The sequence below is a fragment of the Dama dama genome, chromosome 5, assembly GCF_033118175.1.
Source record: "Dama dama isolate Ldn47 chromosome 5, ASM3311817v1, whole genome shotgun sequence".
Classification (NCBI taxonomy): domain Eukaryota; kingdom Metazoa; phylum Chordata; class Mammalia; order Artiodactyla; family Cervidae; genus Dama; species Dama dama.
This window is the reverse complement of record NC_083685.1, coordinates 10,550,078-10,571,774: the sequence shown is the minus strand read 5'-3', so window position 1 is coordinate 10,571,774 and position 21,697 is coordinate 10,550,078. Positions and strand designations below refer to the sequence as shown.

The 21,697-nt window shown below is 54.1% G+C and overlaps 1 protein-coding gene across 3 annotated transcripts in view; it reads right to left on the bottom strand.

The window, feature by feature from the left end:
• GCN1 (GCN1 activator of EIF2AK4) overlaps positions 1–21,697 on the bottom strand; it is a 54,075-nt gene that overhangs the window by 9,515 nt on the left and 22,863 nt on the right. For 2 of the 3 annotated variants that reach the window (XR_009692817.1, XM_061141774.1), the window contains exons 22-46: positions 21,433–21,526; positions 20,178–20,291; positions 19,895–20,093; positions 18,670–18,825; positions 18,022–18,203; positions 16,211–16,291; positions 15,746–15,889; positions 14,677–14,804; positions 14,319–14,508; positions 14,056–14,126; positions 13,248–13,413; positions 12,683–12,877; positions 11,379–11,625; positions 10,829–10,950; positions 10,415–10,529; positions 9,522–9,701; positions 6,898–7,118; positions 5,659–5,727; positions 5,343–5,481; positions 5,058–5,254; positions 4,715–4,857; positions 3,294–3,411; positions 2,965–3,180; positions 1,802–1,966; positions 27–188 (exon numbers count right to left, since the gene is read on the bottom strand). Coding sequence is in view for 2 of the 3 variants with exons in the window: in XM_061141774.1 (XP_060997757.1) it covers positions 27–188; positions 1,802–1,966; positions 2,965–3,180; positions 3,294–3,411; positions 4,715–4,857; positions 5,058–5,254; positions 5,343–5,481; positions 5,659–5,727; positions 6,898–7,118; positions 9,522–9,701; positions 10,415–10,529; positions 10,829–10,950; positions 11,379–11,625; positions 12,683–12,877; positions 13,248–13,413; positions 14,056–14,126; positions 14,319–14,508; positions 14,677–14,804; positions 15,746–15,889; positions 16,211–16,291; positions 18,022–18,203; positions 18,670–18,825; positions 19,895–20,093; positions 20,178–20,291; positions 21,433–21,526 (3,814 nt within the window). In the remaining variant the exon portion in view is untranslated. The remainder of the gene's footprint in view (positions 1–26; positions 189–1,801; positions 1,967–2,964; positions 3,181–3,293; positions 3,412–4,714; positions 4,858–5,057; positions 5,255–5,342; positions 5,482–5,658; positions 5,728–6,897; positions 7,119–9,521; positions 9,702–10,414; positions 10,530–10,828; positions 10,951–11,378; positions 11,626–12,682; positions 12,878–13,247; positions 13,414–14,055; positions 14,127–14,318; positions 14,509–14,676; positions 14,805–15,745; positions 15,890–16,210; positions 16,292–18,021; positions 18,204–18,669; positions 18,826–19,894; positions 20,094–20,177; positions 20,292–21,432; positions 21,527–21,697) is intronic. The other variant, XM_061141775.1, reaches the window with a different exon arrangement.

The following is a 21,697-nucleotide window of genomic DNA, read 5'->3' as shown; positions in this document are numbered from 1 at the left end:
GGCAGGGGTGAGGCAGACCCACTCACCAGCTGCTTCAGTAAAAATGGGAGGATGTCCTCCAGGGCCTGGTGGCCGATGGTGGAGTGCAGCTGCTCGAAGGTCTTGGCCGCCGCCTCTCTGACCTCCTCCAGCGGGTCACACAAGGCCTTCCTCGCCGTGGGCACAAGGGACTCAGAGAAATACAGCACCTGCAACAGCATGAGAGCGCTGAACCTGATGTGGTGGAGGGAGGGGAAGTCAGTAGGGGATGGGGGCGGTGAGGACCTCGGCCTAGGCAGGCTTCCTGGACTCTTGCCGGGTCTACTTTTCACTCAGCTGGTTTCTGTGGAAATGCACAAGTATAAGAAAGCAAACAGGATATGTGATCTGCCCCTGAGGAGCCTTCCCCCAGTGGTGGTGGTTTTGTTGCTAAGTCACATCTGACTCTTGCGACTCCCTGGACTGCAATCTGCCAGACTCCTCTGCCCATGGGATTTTCCAGGCAAGAATACTCGGGTGGAGTGCCATTTCCTTCTCCAGGGGATCTTCCCAACCCAGAGATGGAACCTGCACCTCCTGTGTTGCAGATGGTCTCCCACATTGTAGGCAGATTCTTTACCAACTGAGACATGGACTTAACAGTTAATAGTCTTGATTTTTTTTGGCAAGTTCCCCAGATACTCTGGTCTCTCATGGGAATGCCAAACTCCTTCCCACGGCGAGGCCCCAAGTGACCTGGCCCCCACTCCCCAGGCTCCTTTGTTCATCCTCTTGGGAAACTCCCAGTCCTTCTTCAAGTCTCAACTCAAATACCTGCCACCTTATGAAGTCTCTGGGTCTACAGTGGGGCCAACAACTGCTCTGTGCCCTCCGTAACCAACTCCACCAAAGCAACACCCCTCCATGACTCTAAGGACAGAATCTGAATATGGTGGCCATGCCATGGGCAAGGCCTCAGGCTTTGGGGCACTACCTATTTAATTAATCACAGTCCTATTTGATGACAGAATTTACAGAATTTGTTCTTTGAAAAATGCAGCTATAAAAACCCAAATGGCACACATGTACTGACACACACAGAAGGATCAGATGAGGCTATTCAGGCTGAGCAACTGGCCACATGCTCGCATCTCTGACCCGCTATCCACTCATCGTTTTGGCGCTTTCATCCCAATCGAGAGCTCTATGCCTATGCTCAACCTACTCCCCAGGGATGTCTGGAAGCTCAATTAGAAAAACTAGGGTTGGTGAAAGACTCCAACCCCCTTCACTGTTGCTATATGGAAACAATCTCACTGCTGGAGACGACGCATTTCCACCCACCAGGTGCTCACTCTTATCTACTCCATGCCCTCCTGCTCCCCACCACCCTCCACCTCTCACACACATGCACCTCCTTTCCTGGCTAAGCACACCACACACGTGAACTGAAGTGATGCATTGACACAAAAGGATTAACCTGAAGCCACTTCAGGAGTGCTGAGAGAAAGATTATCTCAATCTCCAAAAGCCACCCCAGGCCTCTAAATTGCTGAGGTCTTAGCCTATGAACTGATGGGAAAGCTGAGAGGTGAGAAAGCCCAGGGGGCTGTGGCCCCGTCAGTACCTCACTGCCCACAGCACCCTCTGGAGTGAGGCTGGCGTGTCCCTGAGGGTGAACTGTCGTTAATGGAGCAGCTTTTCCAGGAGCCTCCACCCCCCGGCCCTCTGAGAGGGGTGGGGGGCAGGCCTGTGGGCCCTGAGGAGATGCTCACCATGTCCCACCCCCTCGCCCTCTGAGAGGGGTGGGGGGCAGGCCGGCAGGCCCTGAGGAGATGCTCACCGCGTCCCGGCTGGTGGACTTCATGATCTCGCTCAGCCCAATGCACACGCCCTGCCTCTCGTCGCTCTTGGGAGATCTCAGGCCTTCCTCCAGGATGGGGATGATCTCCGGCAGGATTTTCTCCCCTAACTTCCGGACGAGATCTCCCAGCGTCCTGGCTGCGATCTGCCAGGCAGAGCTCAAGTCAGGACAGGGACTCCCTGCAGACCCGGGACACCCAGTGGGCCACTCCAGAATGAGGGCCCCAGGACCTCCCAGACGTTATCTGAGCCAGACTTAACTTTCCCCAATGCCCTATCCTGTGAAGAGCCCCCAGGGTGCCTGCAAAACACCACAAAATAAAATTCTCTCTGCATCACACAGGCCTACACAGCCTAAAGAGTCGGCACCTTATGGATGAACGAGAAACTCAACACATGTTGTCCAGCTGAGGGCTGATACCCCTGGGTTGAAAACTGTGGCCTGGAAGTCACTTAACCGTCATGCTCTTGCCCAGGAAACGAGAGCTGGGTTTGTAATCACAACTTTCAGGGAAAAAGACCCATCTCCTCTGAGGCTGTGTGCAAACCCTTCTTCAGAGCCAATTATGCAATCTGTTTGCTGGGGATGGGGGTTGGGAGTGGATTGGCAGAAGTGATCATTGGCCCTGGGGGCCCTCCTCCAGCTGCCCTGGCCTTTGCTCAACCCCTGCTGCGGGCAAATTCCTTGCCCACCTCAAGGCTTGGGCGTGTCCAGCCCTGGTGTCTCAAGCACTGATCCTTTGGTCCTGAACCTCCTCACCTGCTGATGCTTCCTCATCGCCCGTCTTCAAACATCACTTTTTCTGAGAAGCCTTCTCTGAGCCCCCCAGCTGACTGACGTGGCAGTGCCACGTAGCACTTGCCATAGTTGCATTTTCCCCTTGTTTGTGTGACTGTTTGATTCACATCCGTTTCCTCTGCCAGACGGCAGCTCCACAGGGCCGCCTTTCTTCTCTACAAGGTCCTAGGCCCCTGCTTAACACATGGTAGATGCTTAAGAAATATTTCTTAACTAAGTAAATAAAAGATCCCCTGCTAGATGGTGGAACCCACTGCTCTCCCATTCTCTGCAGACCCAGCCTTCTAGCCTCTGAAAGGAGGCATCAGGGTTATGTGGTCAGAAGCCAGGCCCGGGACACTTACCGTTCTCTTATCCGCACACGTGCTGGCCAAGAAACCCAGCAGGAGCCCAAAGAGGGTGGGGAGGATCTCACGCAAGGTGCGGGGGGTGTTGGAGACCACAATCTTCCAGACATGCAGGGAGGCCTGCCGCACCACCAGCTGGGTGTCCGAGCGGCCCATGTATAGCCCCGCCAACACCCGGTTCCGCCGATCTACCCCCAGGGCAGTGATGATCGCCTGCAGTGGAGGAAGGGAGCCAAGAATGAGAGGTGGTGAAGCCCCCACGGTGTGCGTGCCAGTGAGTCTCCCCACTGGCAGCAGAGGGAGGAAGGGCACCTGGGGCTGCTCACCTTGTTGGACTGAGCGGTTCCGAAGTTGTCATCCTCTGAGGCAGTTTCTGTGGTCATTTTCCCAGTGACTCCTGAGATGTGGAACAGGAGATCGCCAAGGAGCTGAACAGAGCTGAACCTGAGGAGGGCAAGAAAAGAGTCACACGGGCGGAGGAGGAAGTCTTGGCCAAGCACCAGCCAGAAAAAGAGACTGAAAGGAAACGAACCCCAAATACTGGTGGTGGTTCTCTTAGAACGCGAGAAGTCACAAATGATAGTCATTTGTTGACAGTCTCCCATGTATGTTCCTTCCAAGTTTTGCACTAATTAACATTAATAATGGAAAAGAATAAGCTATTTTTTAAAGCGGATACGAATATTTCTATAATAAAAGTTATTAAAGAGAAACAGAACACAGAGGGAACTATGAGCAGGGAATCCAGGAATGCAGATCATCAGAATGCCACGTAATGAGAAGCCTAGGAGAAACTGTTTCTCTTTGAATGAATAATTATAAAAGTAACAGTCATATTCAAACTGAAAATTCAATTAATACAAAAAAATATAAAGAAAGAGAGAGTAAACAAGTGCCCAGACTGCCAGCACCCAGGCCACCACCCCAACACTCCGGTGACACCCGTGTGCACATCAATCACCCTGTACACAGACACCCCTCCCACACACAGGATGTGCGAAGTGGGCCTGCACATGACCCGGCCACGGCCCACACCACCCCACCCAACAGAAGGTTGAGGAGCGTTCTGTGTCAGCGGACGTGGTCCTTACACCATTCTTCGTAACAGCCAGATCAAAGTTCATGGTGTGGACGTGCTACCTGACTTTTTCAAACCTACCTCCAGGTTTTCAAATGATAAGCAGTATCGCAACACACACCTTCTAAATACATCTTTAAGCACTTGACTAAATATGCCCCTGAAATGAAATCCTAGAAGGAGAATCTCCAGATGAGAAGGCACTCACATTTAAAATTGTGATACAAACTGAAGGACTGAAGAGAAAGAACATCTTAGAAGAGAATCAGAATTAGACACTGCTGTAGGAAACTGGAGAGTTACCAAATGGTGAAAAATGAGGATCTGGAAAAGTTGAGAGATTTTGGCAACATTCTGTTTTTCATTTCTCAGTGCGTGCATGTGTGTGTGCTAAGTCACTTCAGCTGTGTCTGACTCTTTGTGATCCTATGGACCATAGCCCACCAGACTTCTCTGTCCATGGGATTTCCCAGGCAAGAATACTGGAGTGGGTTGCCATTTCCTCTTCCAGGGGTTCTTCCTGACCCAGGGATTGACCCCATGTCTCTTAGATCTCCCACACTGGCAGGTGGTTCTTTACCACTAGGACCACCTGGGAAGCCCTCATTTCTCAGTAAGTTCCCCAAACACAAAGTTATGGCCACTGGGTCTTTCCGCCTGAGTTCTTACCTTATTCTCCAGAGGTCATCAAAGAGGCCTTGCTCCAGCTGGGGCAGCAGCAGGGCGATGGCTGTCTCAGCATACATGGAGATGACCCGCTGGCCCGCACGCAGGGCAGTATCACGCACAAACTCGTTCTCATCAGCAAGAGCCTGTGCACAGAGCGGGTGTCAGCCAGACCTGCTGCCCCCTCAGCACCCAGACCCAAGAAGAAATGCAACTCCCTATAGAGCAGGATGAGGGCTCCTGCCACCCAGCCGCATCTGGCAGAGAGGCCAAGCCCCCCCAGGATAGAGCGTGTGTCCTGGCCCCCACCCTAGGCCCTATCCTCAGTGGGGGCACTGGTGCCTACTTTGAGAATACAGGGGATGATGGGCCCCACATAAGGAGTGAATTTGTCCCCGAAGGTGATGGGCAGGTAGTTGAACATCATGATGTAGCCGTCTCGGACGTGGGGGGCAATGTCCACTTTGCTGGCTGTAGCCACAATTTCTGGCATCAGCTTCTCCAACTTCTCCACCCCCAAGCCGGCCATGACCTCAGCCAGCCCTGCAGGAAAGGGACAGAGTGAGCCCACAGGACCCGAGGGCCCGCAGAGCGCCTCCCAGGTCTGGCCCCCAGGCCCTCCCTGCCTCACCCTGCGCGGCGCCTGAGCGGTCCACAGAGCTCTGCTCATAGGTCAGTGTCTCCATCAGCCACGGCAACAAGTCCTCAAAGCACGATTCCCCCATGCCCTTGACCATGGCCCCGAGCGCCTTTGCAGACACCGTCCGTACCTGTCAGGGAACCAAGAGCAGGGAAGGTGAGGAGATGTGACCACACAGGAGTGAGGAGGGGTCCCTAGGGTCTTCTGCCCTAGGGATGCAAATGCAGCTTCTCTGGCTTCTTAGCAATCGGTTGTCTGGGGTGGGGCTAAAACCATGCGCTCCCGCCCACTTCCCTCTCAGACTCACCTCAGGCACAGGATCCAGGAGAGAGGCTTTCAGACCAGGCGTCACACTTGGCAGGTAAGGAGCCAAGTCCTGCAAAGACGGAAGGAGTGACTCAGTGGAGGCCTGAGGCCCGCTTTCTCCAGACCGGTTCCTGGGTGGATCTTGACCACCCCGCTCTGCTGACTGGGAGTGCTCACAGGGGTAGAGAACCCCCTCCATCCCCCTGGTTCCCTGAAGGCCCTGTGTGATTGCTCGGAAAAACCTCTGAGGGACCGCAGGCCCTCCTCAGGAGGTGGAGAGCCCCCAGCTGCCATTCAGAGCTCTTCCTCCTCCTGGGACCGAGGGCTGCCCAGCCTTGGGCATCCACAAGGTTCTCTTAGCATTTTCCTTTCAGAGTTGCACAATCTTTACCTTAAAAGGTTTATGTCTCTTGATACAGCACCCGACTTTCAGAAACAGTTTTAAATATAGAAAGAACCTTATGTTCACTGCAGTATCATTTAAAATAGCAAGAAACCTTGGACACTATGTGACCAACAATAGAATTATGTAAGTTGCGGTATATAAACTTGTTGGAATGTTACGTAACTATTTAAGACCCGGTTTTATGAATAACTCGTTATAACTTGGACATACATTTATGTTCAGAAATGTCATTCTTAAACGTAATTTTAAAACATAATTGTCTAGGCTTCTGGAGGGCTATGGGTAAAATGTTTTGATTTTCCAACTTCCAATTTCCCAAATTTCCTAGGATTGACCTAACTTTCCACCTTATCTCTGGTGCCTGTAGCCTCAGCAAGCAAATCAGAGCTGTGGTATTAACAGCACACACGTCAGCCTCTGGGCCTGAGTAAACAGAGCAGATCTCCCAAACTAGGCTAATTTCCTGAGAGGCTCACAGAAGCCAGTGCTTATGAGAAGAAGACAGTGCCAGCAATCAAAGTGGCAGCCGCTTTCCCAACACCCCTGAAAAGTCAAAGGCCAGGCTGGACCTTTCCTCCCCATCAGTCTGTAAAAGGAGTTCACAGGGATGGGCCTCATCTAGGGGTGGAGCTAATTAAGACTTGTGTGGCTAGGCTCTCCAAGATGTGCAGAGAGCTCATACTTCCACCCTCTACCCCAAATAGTCTATTTCTGCCCTGATACCATCATGGATCAAATGCCCACAGCTGCCCTGTGTCTACTATCGGTAGGGACTATGTGCCCTGAGCCAGCATCCATTGGTCTGTCCTGCGTGAGCCCCCCACAGGCCCATACCTTCTGGTCTGTCAGCGAGTACATGTTGCCAATGATCTGGGCAGCCATCTTCCGTGTGTCCGTGGAACGGTCCTGGAAGGCTCTCTGGACGATGGGCATGATGAGGGCCAGGGATGGGGCATCGATGAAGTGGACAAACTTGGTGTCCAGCAAGGTCTGCAAGCACTTCTGGGTCTTCCGGGAGGGGTCTGTCAGGGCGTCCAGCAGGACCGGGGCGATGGCTGCATGTCCGGACAAAAGAGAGGCAGCTGGGTACAAGTCTGTGGGGCGGCTGCCAGAACCCCCAGCACTAAACGGGTCAGAAGAGAAGGAGGCCAGGGGCCCTCTCCCGAGAGTCCCACAAGTCACCAGGTGAGGAAGCCAGCCTGTCTGCAAAAAGCAATTCTATTCTTGCTCCCCAGGAGGAAGCAGCGTGGGGGCGGCAGCTGTCACCCCCTTGCACTGCAGAGCTGTGGCTGGTGGGGTGCCTGCCGGCTAGCTTCAGTGGCCCTGAGCTGCAGGCCCAACTAGGCCTCCAGGGGAGGCCACTTAGCAACGTGGATCTTACTCTGTAAGCTATAACGACCCAAAGTGGCTTTTTGAAAAAAACCGTTTGGAGACGACAAAGGCCCCCTGAACCAGTGGTGGGAGTGAGGTCCACAGATAAAATGAGCTCTCCAAAGTCAGCACCATCAGCCCAGTAGAAGGAATTCCAAGAGGGGTACCTGGCTCATCTTTCCCTCAAGACCAGGGAATTCAACCACTAACAAGATACACGCCGGTCAAGAGTTTTGAGGGAATTCCCTGGCGGTCCAGTGGTCAGAACTCGGCACTGCTGCAGCCCGGGTTCAATCCCTGGTTATTGAACTAAGAACCAGCAAGCCACGCAGAGTGGTGCCCCATCTCCACCCCCAATTAAAAAAAAAAAAAATAGCCCAATTTAAAAACGGGCAAAGGATTTGAATAGACAGTTTTCCAAAGAAGATATGCAAATGAAAAATAAGCACATGAAAAGACGTTCCACATCATTAGTCATTAGGGAAATGCAAACCAAAACCACAATGAGTGGTTAAGACTCTGTGCTTCCACTGCAGGGGGCACATGTTCGATCCCTGGCTGAGGAAGTAAGATCCCACACGCTTTGTGGCGTGGCCAAAACAAAACCACAGTGAGATGCCACTTCATACCCACTAGGATTTCTGTAACCAAAAAGATAGGGGGTAACAGTGTTGGCAATTGGAACGCGTGTTTGTGTATATACAGCTACTAACAATGTCAAGAATGGTACAGCCGCCAGGTTAACCGTCTAGCAGTTCCCTAGAAAAGGTAAACAGTTATCACACGACTCAGTTATTCCATTCCTAGGTATCTAACCAAGAAACCTGAAATCATGTCTACAAAAACAAAAATCAAATAAAACCTTGGACACAAATGTTCGTAGCAACATTAAAAACCAAAAAGTGGAAACAACCCAAACATCCATCAATTGATGTATGGATACACAAAACGGTACAGTCATACAATGAGATATATTATTTGCCCATAAAAAGGAATGAAATATTGACAGATGCTACAATGTGGATGAACCTTGAAAACATAATGCTAAACACAAGAAGCTAGACATAAAAGGCCACATAGTGTATGATGCTATTTCCATAAAATGTCCAGATATGCAAACTCAGAGACAGAAAATAGACTAGCGGTCATCAGGGGCTAGAAGTAGAAGGGGAAATGAGGAGTGAAACCTAATAATGGGGGTGGGGTTCCTTTCTGGGGCGATGAAAGTGCCCCAGAACTAGACAGTGGTGATACTTACATAATTTTGTGAAGATACTAAAAACCACTAGGGTCTACATTTGTAAAAAGTGAATTTTATGCAAATTACACTGCAATTTTAAAAAAAAGAAAAAAGGGCCCACGCTGGATTCCCAAAATGAAGGCATTCATTTGATAAGAGATAAGACTGTTCTGGGCCTTAGAAATCCCCAGGGCTGTTGGACATTGTAAAGAATGACAACAAAACCCACATCTACCTGTTCCTCCCGTAAAACCTCATCATTTTCTGATTAAAATCAAGTCTGAAAATACTCAGGCTGAAACGCACTGAATGGGCACCAATGTCCTAAGTTGAAGCTTAAAATTTAACAAGTATGGTGCTGCAAGTCAACATAGCTGGCTGGAGTTTATTTCTAGAAATCAGTCTTTCCTAATCACTCAAGAAACAGCTATGCTAAAGAGTAAGCTCCCTAACCTTCCCTCCATCACAGGTCTCCTGGAATGAGCATGAACAGAAAGTCCCCTGGAACCTAACCCCTCTGAGGGGTGCTGCTGCTGTGATCCAGAGACTATCATTCAGTTCTGCGGATCTCAAGGCTCCCTTAGAGTCAAGCTGCCTCCGGGCCAACAACTCAGTTTCCCCACCTCTGTGGTCAATGACTGCTCCAGACCAAGAGGAGAACAGACCACTTCCAAACTATTTTCCACTGATTATCGTAGGAAAAGGGCTTCCCTGAGTTTAAAGGTTATCTCAGGGCGACCGTCTCCGTCCTCAGAGGGCCTGTGCTAAACGGGTACATGCTCCCCGCAGTGTCCAGGGGCGCAGGGAGGAGCAGGGCCCGCGCCCTCGTGGGATAGGCCTTACGTACCCAGGATCTCTGGGTTCCTGATGACAGAGCCGATCTGCCTGAGCGCCTGCTGCCCGGCCTTCTGCACTTTGACGTGGGAGTCGGTGAGCACCTCTGTGAGCTTAGGCACGATGTTGGGTAGGCAGGAAGACAGCTGCTTGGGAGCACAGTAGGCCATGGCCCCAAGCAACTCCACCGACCCTGCAGATGGCAGACACACGCCCGCGTGAAATCACGGGCCACAGGCTGGCAGTTTGCCCGGGCTGGCTGCCTGGGCAGGGGAGAAGCGGCCTGCTCCTCCCTGAGGGGGAGGGCACAGGGCCTGGCTCCAGCCAAGCAAGCAAGATGCGCCTGAGGCCAGCTGAGCCGGGAAAGCCTGGGTTAGAAGATGGGCAGTGGTGGGGACAGAGGCCAGACCTGGCCTAGAGCTGACAGTGTCCCCAGGTCAGTTCACTGAGCTTCTCTGTCCTCCGTCCACTCACCCACTGAGTAAGAGAGTGAGTTTTCAAGACGTAGGGCAAAGCCTGAAGGACCAAGGGGGAAGCCCCGACCGACGTTGACCCTCCCCAAACCAGAGCAGCTCCGTTTTACAAATTAGGATTCCAAATAAGATTGTATTTTAAAAAGAGGGCTTAACGGGGGAAGAGGGCTTAGACTCAGAGACCTAGCCACAGACCAACTTTAGAGCTCTGGGATTTCCTGACTTAAGTCTGTGGCTCTTGTCAAAGGCCTGTTTCTTGCACGAAAGTGAACAAACTATTATAGAAACGAGCCGCCTGATGAGAGCCCCGGCCTCGCCCCTGGGCGGGGGGGTGGGGGGATGCACACAGGACAAGAGCAGCGTCTCTGCACCCCTGGGAGGGCACTCTTCAGAACAGGAAGCTGAGACAGTGGCACCAAGGGAGCAGCCTCACCGGCTTTGGTTCTCCAGGATTCCTCCTCCAGGGCAGCCAGCAAGGAGGGGAGCACCAGCTTCACCCCATGAGCACTCAGGTTGCTCATCACAGCCTTGGCACAGTCATCTGCAGCCTCGAGGGAGGAGAAAAGACGTTCAGGGGCCTTCTCAGGCATGCCAGGGTCAAGGCCTAAGGCTGGACTGTGCGCCCCCCGGTGATCATCACTCACCGGGAGTCTATCGTGTCAGACCCCAGGCCCCAGCCCGCAGAGGCAACTGACAGGAGGGACGCGGTTTCTCACCTCACCAGGCTTCAGTACTGCACTGGGAACCAGGGGAGTCTGCACGGTGGCCGGCACCCGAGGGGTGGGCAGAGGCGCTCCCGCAGGGCAGGCCCCCCCACACCTCCGCCCCACGCGGCCTCAGGACTTACCTCCCGCACGTACTGGTTCCCGTCCCCAAAGCACAGCAGCAGATGGGGCAGCACGTGGACCACATACGGCTCGAAGAGCTTCCCCAGCATGGTGCAGAGCATCTCAAAGGCAAAGAGGGCTCCTGGGGGTGGCAGGGTGAGGGGTGTAGTGAGGCTGGGATCGGGACGTCCTCTGGGGATGGGGCAGCCACGGGACAAGCTACTCGCCCCCTCCTCACCCTCTGGAAACGCTCAGGGCAGCTGGGGGGCTACAGCGGCCGCCCAGGAGGGAGCAGCACCCTCTGCCCACCCTGAGCAGAAAGGAGGTGAGAACAGGAAGCACCACCAGTGAGAACGGCACCGTCTCCCTCAACTGAGGGTGCTGCAGAGTCAGAAACGAGGATGCCCGGGCCACGCCGGCGTGGCCGGGATGGAACAGCTCACAGCAGCACACACCCCGACACCGGCCTTCGGCAGGGGAGGAAAAGCCAGGTTCCCTCCTCGGGCAGCCAGGGCAGGGAGGGGGCGCTGCCTGTCCACACTGGGCAGAGCTGAGCCTGGAGACACTCACCCTCCCGGCGGCGGAAGTTCTTCTTGTCCTGGATGGCATCGGTCAGCGCGGCCATCATCTCCTGCTGCTTCAGCGACAGGATGCCCAGGCCCTTCACCAGGCCCGCCAGCCCGTACGCAGCCCCTTTGCGCTCGGCATACTTGTCTGACTCCAGCAGCTGCTGCATCAGCCTCTGGATCATAGCCCCCGCATCCTCCTTGATGGCGGGGACGAGGGGCGGCAAGCAGCTGGCCACGGACTCCTGGACCTAGGGGAGGGGCCTCCCCGTCAGTGCTGAGGCTTAACCACGGTCAGTGCCTGGTGGCTGACGCGGTCCCCCAGGCCAATCTCCGCCACTGCCCATCAGCCCACAAGGAGCATCAGAAAGGCTGACGGGGGCCCACGATCACGTCTGAAGTGCCTGCCCACAGGATGCATGCTACATCCGTGAGCCACGAAAGCATCAGCTGTTATGGGGCTGTTTCTGGTCTGAAGGGAGAACCAAGGCCTGGGTAGGTGGGGTGAAGGCTCAGAAAGGTAAAACCCACTTACAGAGAAAGAGCCTGAGAGAAGCGGGCTACTGTATCTTCTTAGAAACAGCCCGAGTCTCTCAGTTCTCAAATCTGTTAGAATCACAGGGAAACAGGGCTGGGCCTTAGACGACCAGGTCCAAATTGAGTGGTTCCAGAAGATGCTATCAACCATCCCGACACAGTTCAGGACGCCAACCAGGCCTAAGAAGTGGCCTGTGGCCAGGGGCCCTGGGCAGGATGCTTTGGAGGCCAGGTACTCTGACAGCTTATTCGACCACAGTTCTGTAAAACTATTGTTTCCAACTGTGCCTTTGAGGACACTCTGGATGGCTCAAAATGCAAGTCACAGAAAATACACGTAATGTGTTCTTCAAAAAAAAGAAAAAAAAGAAGTCCTTTGCACTGTGGCCTGGAAGCTGCATTAAAAGGTCCCCCCCCCCCCAAAAAAAAGGCCCCCAAAACATACAACACAACACACACACAGAGAATGTCAAGAAAAGCCTAACATACTAAGGACAATTTCTTCCCCCTAATCTTTGTGTCTCCAGAGCCAAGTTTATACTAAGTGCAAAAAAAAGACTATTAGAAAATAAGTAGAAAAAAATGCAAATATTTAAGAGATCTAGGAGAACATCGTAACAAACTGACTCCCCACTAGGGCATTACTAACTTTAAACTAGGCAGTCCCCTGAGAGACCGGCAGAGAACACAGCCTTCTGGACTTGATACCCGACTCCATCTGTAGCAGCCCACCGCCCACCCATACAGGGCCTGGGTGGTCGGGGGACATACCTGCTGGGAGGGGGTGGAGAGGGCAGCGATGAGCTTGGCGACAATTGGCTTCACTTTGGGATCGCTCTTGTCCAGGTGCTTGGCTAGAGAGCCCATGAGGACCACCACACTCTGCCGCACGGCGTCGTAGCTGGCGTCGTTGGGCGCGTTCTTTAGGAACTCCTCGAATACCGGCAGCAGCGAGTTGACGTTCTCCTGAAAGCCCAGAGCACCCGGAGCCTCACGTCAGCCCCAGGGACCATGCCCGGGGACAATGTTCTCTGCCTAAGCCTGGCTGGGAGACAGGCATCCTGACGAGTCAGCCAGCCATGCCATCGGGCTTCCCAGTTTTCTGGCAGGATTGCAGCAGACTTACAACAATTTAACACCCTTTGGGGGGGTCTTTCTGACCCAAGAAATACAAACAGAATCCGCTGGAGGGCCAGCGCCCGGCCAGGACGTCCAGTACCGGGCCTCGCCGTGGCATAATGGTGCAGCCTACCGCCTGCCCCAGCCCAGCCTTCTCCCCACTCCTCGGGTGGCTGGGACCTTTTCCCCATTTCCTCGCCTGGCTGAGATCTCCTACCTTCCCATGTGTGTTGAGCGTCGCAAGAGCTGCATCCAACATGCACTTCCGGACATCTGGGTTTCGGTCATTGAGGGCGTCGGGGACAAAGAATTGAAAGAGTGGCTTCACCTGAGAGCTGTCCAAACACTGGGAGAGCTTGTTCAGGGCCAAAGCCAAGCCACACCTGGGAAAGAAGCGGGAGCATGTCAGGGGAGTCAGAGGCCTCCCGGCTGGGGGCCTCTATCCTAGCATGTCACAAGGAGAGCAAACCAGCCAACAGCACACACTGCTCCGGGGCAGAGCACAGCATGGAGCCCGGCGCCCCGTGCTTGCCCTGGGGTCTGCCCGTGGGTCTGGAACCGCCCACACGTAACATAGAGCCCTGCCATCTGCTCAGAGGTTACCCTACGGGGTGACTGCAGGCAGGGGACCAGCTCTGCCTGTTTCCCTCTGTGTGAGTGCACTGCCTACCCTTCTCCCACCAGGCAGAAGGAGATGGAGGGGAAGGAAGCAGAGATGAAGACATCAGAAGTAGCTGTATTCTACAAAAGCCGAGTGTGGTGAATCTTTCAGCCATAGCTGTGAGGAGGTACCTGGAGACCTCTAAGAAAACAGTCCCCAGGGGAAAGGAGAAACATGAGCAGAGTCGCCCAGCTGGCCAGAAGGAGCCGGAAGTGGACCTCAGACCTCTGACTCGGAGGGAGGTCTTGTCTCTTCCCACCCCTGCTGACCCATCACCCTTTGCTGCCTCCTAGTGGCACGCAGCCTCCACCCGGCCACACGTCCAGAAGCGCTGAGTGGTACAAGGCTGCAACAGCTGTCGTACCTGGCTTCCCACTGGTCTGGAGGAGATTCGGAGATAACTCTTCCCAGGGCATCCAGCACCGGGGGCGGCCGCTGCAACAGACAGGTGATCGATGCACTGCAGGGCTCTCTCCGGGCCAGCGGGCCAGTCAGCTGACCGGGTGAGGCAGGATCAGGCACAAGCTGCCCTGAGCCATGGGGTGGCTCTTGTCTGGATTAGGTCGGAGGCTGATCAGGGTCTAACCCACCCTTGCATGCCCAGACCACAGTGCCCGGACGACTCACATAGAGCTTCTCCTGGTAGATCTCCATGAGCCTGCCCATGACCTCGGCCGCCTGCCGCTGGTAACGTGCCACCGCCTGGGAGAGGGCTTCTGCCCCGGCCTGCCTCACAGCTGCCTCATGATAGATGACGTCATCAATGAGCAAGGAGCAGAGGTCTGGCTGCAGATCTAGGCCCATGGTCAACCAGAGCCTACAAGAGACCAAAGGCGGCTGGTTGGACAAGCACCTGCAGCGCAGGCCCCGTCAAAGCCAACGCTGCAGCCCTTGATCCCTCTGTAGGTGGAGCACGCTGGGTCCAGTTATTCCACAAGGAGGAAGGGAACAGAGCAGGACAGGCCGGCCTTTTGATGGTGCTCACCTCTCGGCCAGCTTCCGGATCTCCTCCTCCTTGTCAAACTTGACCACCCAGAGCCTGCGCAGGAGATTCAGGCCATTCTTCTCATCAGTGTCAGGCGCCGGTAACACCATGTGGAGTTCCAACAGGCCCTGAGAGGGGCAGGATCGCACCAGGTGAGGCAGGACCTTTGAGAGGACACTCCGACCTGCCCTCCCCCCGCCGCCCTCGAGGACTGCACCACCCAAGATGAAGCCACCAGCCACACGTGGGTCTCCACAGAAAATCAATTAGAACGAACTCTTAACTTCTTCAGCTGCACCAGCCACATTCCAAGTGCTCAGGAGCCACGCGATGGCTGGTGGCTGCCCCGCTGGACGACACAGGGAAACAGTCCCATCCCAGCAGACAGCTCCGCTGGACAGCAGTGCTGGTTAGGGAGTGCCATGAGGCAGCCCGACTCATTAGCGGCTCTGTCTCTTCAAAGAGCTTTTCTTTCGTGAGATGATGGCATGCAGTGGTAAAATTGTTTAAGTAAAATTTTAAAATTTAACTGTAAACATTCAAGATGAACAAAAATCTCTGAAAAAGGATGTTCCCTTTGTTTTAAGAAATATCTGCCACACTGCCATTGTGTTTCCCATTTTACCAAGGACCAGTGAACACTCCGTCACAGAGCAGTAGCTGGAGGCTGCAGACTGGCATTTGGGAAACACTTTCTCATGCTCCAAGGGGATCCTTTAGTTTGGGTCCCAAAGCTCCAAGAAAGGGCAAGTATAAGGTAGTGGACTGAAGAAACGAGCCCATCCTGAGTTAGACCTGTCTACAAAACTACCAAGTTCCACGGTGCATTTTAGAAATTAAGTGACGTCTTCAAAGGTAAAGGAAAAAACCAGTGATACAACTGCTCAGTTGTTCCAATTCCCAGAATGACCCCAAGTCACCCTCTGTGACCTTGCTCTTTGCCTCCAGGACACACTGGTGCACACGCGCGGCACCTCCCGTCAGGGCAGCTCAAACAGCAGAGCTGAGGGACCGGGGGCGGGCGGGTGGGCAGGCACCAAGGTAGCCCCACGAGCATGTGGGCACGCACCCGGAGTGCAGTGTCCCGCACGCTGGCACAGGGGGACAGCAGGGCGCAGAGCAGCACGTCCACCTCCTCCTGCTCCGCAAAGGCACAGCCATCCTCGCCACTGCTGCTGGCACACAGGGTGGTCAGGGCCTCTGAAGCCAGAACCTGAAGGAGACATCCAGCCACTGGGCTCAGTTCGACAAATCGTTTCCTACTACGGGGCCAGGCAGGGGAGCTGGGGATGGGCCTCGGCGGGGGGATCTGAACTAAGAACGTCCACCCCACCCACCCCTACTAGGCCTCAGATCCCAGCGCCAGGCCAAGGCCAGTGGCAGGATCCAAGCAAAACCTCTCACGAGCTGAGAACAGTCTGGCTGGCTGTCATGAGCACCTCTGTGCCCAAGGCCAGAACTGAGGGCTGGGAGAGGCAATCAGAACCTGAGGGTGGGGTTGTGAACGGCAGAAGCCAGTGGGGGACCAGATCACCTGAAGTCGGGGAGAACCTGTCCCGATCACCCAGGTCAGAAGGCGCAGCATGGCCACGCGAGGTAGCAACTCCGGGCCGTTCTACGGGAGAAAGCACATGAGGTGAGACGAAGCTCCACGGAAGGTTGGTACCCAAGCCCAGAAGCACGTGAGTCCCTCTCCCCCACAGGGGGAGGTTTCAGGTCTTCCTGCTGACCACACTGGAGGGACCCTGTCAGGTCTACCACTCAATCCACAGGAGCCAACCCCAGTCAGCCGTGAGCTCCGGGGGCTAAAAATAACTATTCTTAACCTTGACTGAAACTCAGACTTTTGAAATATAGGTGGCTCATGAATACACAAAGAGATACTGAACTTTATAAGTAAGTAAAGAAATGCAAAATAAAACAAGACACCATTCTTCCACCTGTCATTGGCAAGCCAAACACTATGTGAGGTTGTATGAGGTTTGGAGAAAAGGGAACGCTTAACGAGCGTATAGCTCAGAACATGTCACATGACCTAACAATTCCACGCCCAAGAATCTGTCCTATGGGAATGTTCACTTGGTGTGCAAGGCATGTAAATGAACAAGGGGACACACCAAGCTTTGTTCAAAACCTGGAAACGTTTGTGGCCTTAAAAATGTCAATCAGCAAGTAAAAACCTGACTAAAACATGGTGCGCCCACAGAACAGAGCCAATGATCCACATGATGTGGACCCCACAGGCCCTGACACTGGAGAAGGCCCAGAGAAGGCAGCCCCACGGAAGGAGCGGTGCAATCCATTCTTTGCATTACTGCGTTTGTGGATATGAGCTTTATATGTGCTTAAATAAAAAAAAGTCCACAAGGGTATAAACCAAACTGTTATCAATAGCTACCTCTAAGGAGGAGCATTTCTCCTTTTGCTTCTGTACTGTTGGAATTTTTTAAAGTATGTAAGCATTACTTTCAAGTTTTTAGAACATAATCTGTTAAAACTGGGCTGCCCTGGTAGCTCAGCTGATAAAGAATCTGCCTGCAATACAGGAGACCCTGTTTCAATTCCTGGTTGGGAAGATCGCCTGGAAAAGGGACAGGCTTCCCACTCCGGTGTTCTTGGGCTTCCCTGGTGGCTCAGCTGGTAAAGAATCCACTTGCAATGTGGGAGCCCTGGGTTCAATCTCTGGGTTGTGAAGATCCCCTAGAGAAGGGAACAGCTACCCACTCCAGTTTTCTGGCCTGGACAATTCCATGGACTTTATAGTCCATGGGGTCGAAAAGAGTCAGACATGACTGAGTGAGTATCACTTTTAATCTATTAAGAAAGAAAACTCGGGACTTCCCTGGTGGTCCAATGGTTAGGACTTCACATTCCAATGAAAGGGGTGAGGATTCTATCCCTGGTCAGAGAACTAAGATCCTTCATGCCTCCTGGCCAAAAACCCAAAACATAAAACAGAAGCAATATTGTAACAAATTCAATAAAGACTTTTATAGATGGTCCACACCCAAAGTCTTTAAAAAAGAAAAAAAAAAATCCTGACTGAATGAGCTCCAGTCTCGAAAACAAGTGAAAAGGACAGTAACCAGCACTGTCTTCTTAAGAACAAAATACAATAAATTAGAGTCCATCAACTTCTTTGGGTCAGAAACTATCAGACACAAGAGACCCACAGCTTCTGTCAGGACCTGACAGCCTCTCTCAACAGAACATTTGGGGTCTCCCCACCAATGGCTGCTGCCGTAGGATCCCCTCTCCAGAACTGTTCACGGGTCAGGAAGTGTCAGAAGCCCCTGCCCCCGGCACCCCGCTCAAGCCGAGGGGGAGCCGAGCTCCCCGGCCTACCTCATCCACGCGCCCGGGCGGGTTGCTGGAGGAGGCCCGCAGCTGGGCATGGACGGTGAGGATCTGAAGAATCTGGGCCATCCTTTCCTCCTCCTCCTCGCTGTGGTGGGGCATCTCAGTCAGCACCATCTTCAGAAACGGGAAAACCAAGGAGAAGGCTGGTGCGGACAGGGGTGCAGCGTCTGTGAGAGCAAGAAGCAGACGGTCTCTGCAGGCTGGCCGGGCCCCAAGCTTGGCCGCCACAGCGTCCATCCTCGGGGCAAGCGGGCGGGGAGACGGCTGGAGGCCCTTTCTGACACCCTGAAGCCAGCAGCATGACAAGAGGGACGAGAGATGACAGTCCAGTTCTAAAGCCAATGCCGCTCCTACCCCAGACAGCGCCTGGTTCCAGAATGTGAGCATTAAAACAGACAAGTAGATTCCAACAGCAAGAACTAAACCCTCAAGGGTGGGGGGTCACAGTGACTCAGTACCAGGGACTGGACTCAAAAATCGTCCATCTGGTTCAAGGGGTGAGGTGAGGAAATCAAGGCCAGCATGAGGAGAGACCAGTGGAAGCCGCGGCCTCGGAAGCCGGGGGGATGGGAGTCCAGCCCCTGCACAGTTCACACTGCCTCGCGCTCTTGTCCACCCTACCCTGCCCCTCACCTGGCTCGCCCTTGCCCGCCCTGCTGGTGATGGTGTGACTGTGCAGCAGGGTCACCGCCCTCTTCACGGCCACCGACAGCTCCTCCTGGCACCATGACTTGTCCAGGGCACATTCTGGCTTCAGCAGGCGCAGAGTCACATGGCTCACCAAAGTGCCTGTGTCCAAGAGAAGGGACCCACAGGGGATGACCCACTCATAGACACACAGTCTGGCTCAGGTGTAAACCAGGGACCCAGGGCACCACGTCCCCGAGTCAACAGTAATCAGCTCTGCTCTGCCCGTCTCCTCAACCTAGTTTCTCGTTTCATCTCCATGACACCCCAAAAGGGTGGGCAAGCCAGTGAGGGGCTATCCTGACAGCAAGGAATCAGAAGTACATGGCGAGGAGGCATGAGCCACACAAAGTTACTCAGCTGGGAGTGAAGCTCTAGCCACAGGGCACTCCCACCTTCCATGCAGCAGCCCAGTGAGTCGGGTAACGCTTCCCATAGGTTCTGCGTGCACGGCCTGGCTCCAGACTCACCATGGGAACGTATCCTTAAGGCTCAGAGGTGTCATACAACCCACAGAGTGAGGCTACCACAATTCCCAGCCACCCCACATGGCCTTTGTGGCTAAACAGAAAGCTGTTCAAGGCCACAAAGACCCCTGGTCATCCACACCTGGCTGCTCAGAAGCACTGGGCTCCACGGGTAGACCACGTGGCACCAACTATCCCACTGCCACTGAATTTAAAACTGCTACAGAAAGATCAAGGGCTTCCCATGTGGCCCAGCAGTAAAGAACCTGCCTGCCAATGCAAGAGACGTAAGAGATGAGGGTTCAATCCCTGGGTCAGGAAGATCTGCTGAAGTAGTAAATGGCAACCCACTCCAGTATTCTCTCCTGGGACACCCCATGGACAGAGGGACCTGGAAGGCTGCAATCCATGGGGTCGGTCACAAAGAACTGGATATGACTGAGCGACTCAGCGCACACGTGCACACACACACACACAGAAAGATCACTGACTAGCATCTAAAACTTGGTCCTCAGAGTGAAGACACAGTAGACGTAAAAGAGGAGCGAGGAGATGGCACCACGTGCTCCCAGGATGTGCAGCTGGGGCTGCCCGAGGCTGCGCCCACGGGAACACAGGCCACTAGCCGAGGTCACTGTGAGCCTCCCCCTGTCCACCCCCGCCTGCCCCGGGGCCACGCCCACAGCCAGCCGACAATGACTAACCCAAAGCCTTGAGCCTCGGGGGCATGACACAGGCAGCCAAGGACAGGAAAGGGGTCTTGATCCTGGGAGCAGCCAGGGGAGACTTCAGCAAGGGCAGGAAAGAGTCGACCAGGACCGGGATATACTGGGTCAGGCCGGATGGGTTCTTGGCCAGGATGGTGTCCAGCAGCCCCAGCGCAGCCTCCAGCTCACCGTCCAGCTGTAAGCAGAGTCAGCCAGAGGGCCTGTCAGCAGGACCCACCCTGACAGTGAGTGAGGCGGGGGCACTGGGGCAGCTGCTCACCTCCTGCAGCCGCCTCCGGATCTGTGCCTCCTTATCCAGCTGGGCCTGCAGCATCTCCTTCTGTTTGCTGGTCAGCTGCACCTCCTCTTTTATGCCTTTCTTCTTCTTTATCTCCTGAAGGAACAAGCACAATTCCATCTCCAGGGGACAGACCTGCCTCCCTCCCACCACCAGGCAAGGTGAGCTCGGCGCCACCATCGGCCCCAGGCCAGCTCTGAGTCTATGATCTGGGCCCCAAACCTGCCGGCTGGCCTCCCCCACCTCCCACAAGCCCAGGGCCACCTGGTTTCTACAGAACAGAAAGCAGTAGAGCGGCCATTTCTTGCCAGATTCTCTACGAGCAAAACACAAAAAGAGTCTTTACGTGTTAAGAGAAATGGGAAGTTCCTCCAATTGCTGAAGAGGGTATTCTGGGAGCCACATAGCTTCAGGATTCTAGCCTAAGCCTCTCCCACCCCTGACAAGCCTGCCCTACACTCTCCTCCAGTGTAAGCTAAAGCCTGGCAGAGGCTGAGAGCATTCGTTCATCTGATATTTACTGAGCACCTACGAGGTGCCAGATGCTGGGGAGTCTATGGGAACAAGACCAAGTCTCTGCCCTCACAGAGCTCACCATCTTAGTGGGGGCAGCTACACAATGAACAGGTGAACAGATATATAAACAAGGTGACTTCAGATCATGACCGATGTTATGAAAGGAATAAACATGATGCATAACAAATGAGAAGGGGGCGGCTCAGCTCTGGGTAGGGTGGGCAGAAGGGGTCACCTCTCTGCGGAAGGGGCAGAGATGTAGAAGACAAGAAGAACTCAGCCTGTAAAGACTGAAGAAGAAAATAAAAAAGACTGAGGGAGGAGCACAGGCTCTGAGACAAGAGAAAGAGCCCTGTGTGCTGTGCTTCCACCAGAACCAGTCCCGTCACCACTGAACGCAGCCATGAACCCCGAGGCCCCAGCGGCTACACTGTGCCAGGGCCCGTGCCCACTGTCAGGAGGACAGGTGGGACCCGCCCATCCAGGAGTGGGGCGTGGGGATGGGCATGGAGTCAAGCTAGACCATTTAGCAGAGGAAATACACGAACTACTGACAGAAGAAAGAAAAATCTCTTTTCCTTGAGTTGCGGGTGGAGAAAGCTACTGAGAAAGGGCAGATCAAGAAAGTGACAGGAGAACCCGGGCTGAGTGGGGAGGTCAAAGGAGCGTGCCACAGGTCAGGGTGACCCAAGGAACCGGCCTGAGGCCTCCGCACACCCACCTCCTTCAGCTCCAGCTCGATGATCTGCTCCTTGAAGGAGTAAGCTTTGTTCTCTCGCTTCATGTTGGCCTTTTTTATGCTGTCCTGCTGGGCACTGAAACACCAGAGCAGGTGATCAGCCAGGTTCCATCCGGCCACTGAGGCCCCTTAGCCTCCCACCAGCCATGAGATCCCTACTAGCTCTTAAGTCATGGGCACCAGGCAAGTGCTGGGTCCTCCACACGCTCTCGTATCCGGGACCGAAGACGGTGTGTGGACCACAGCC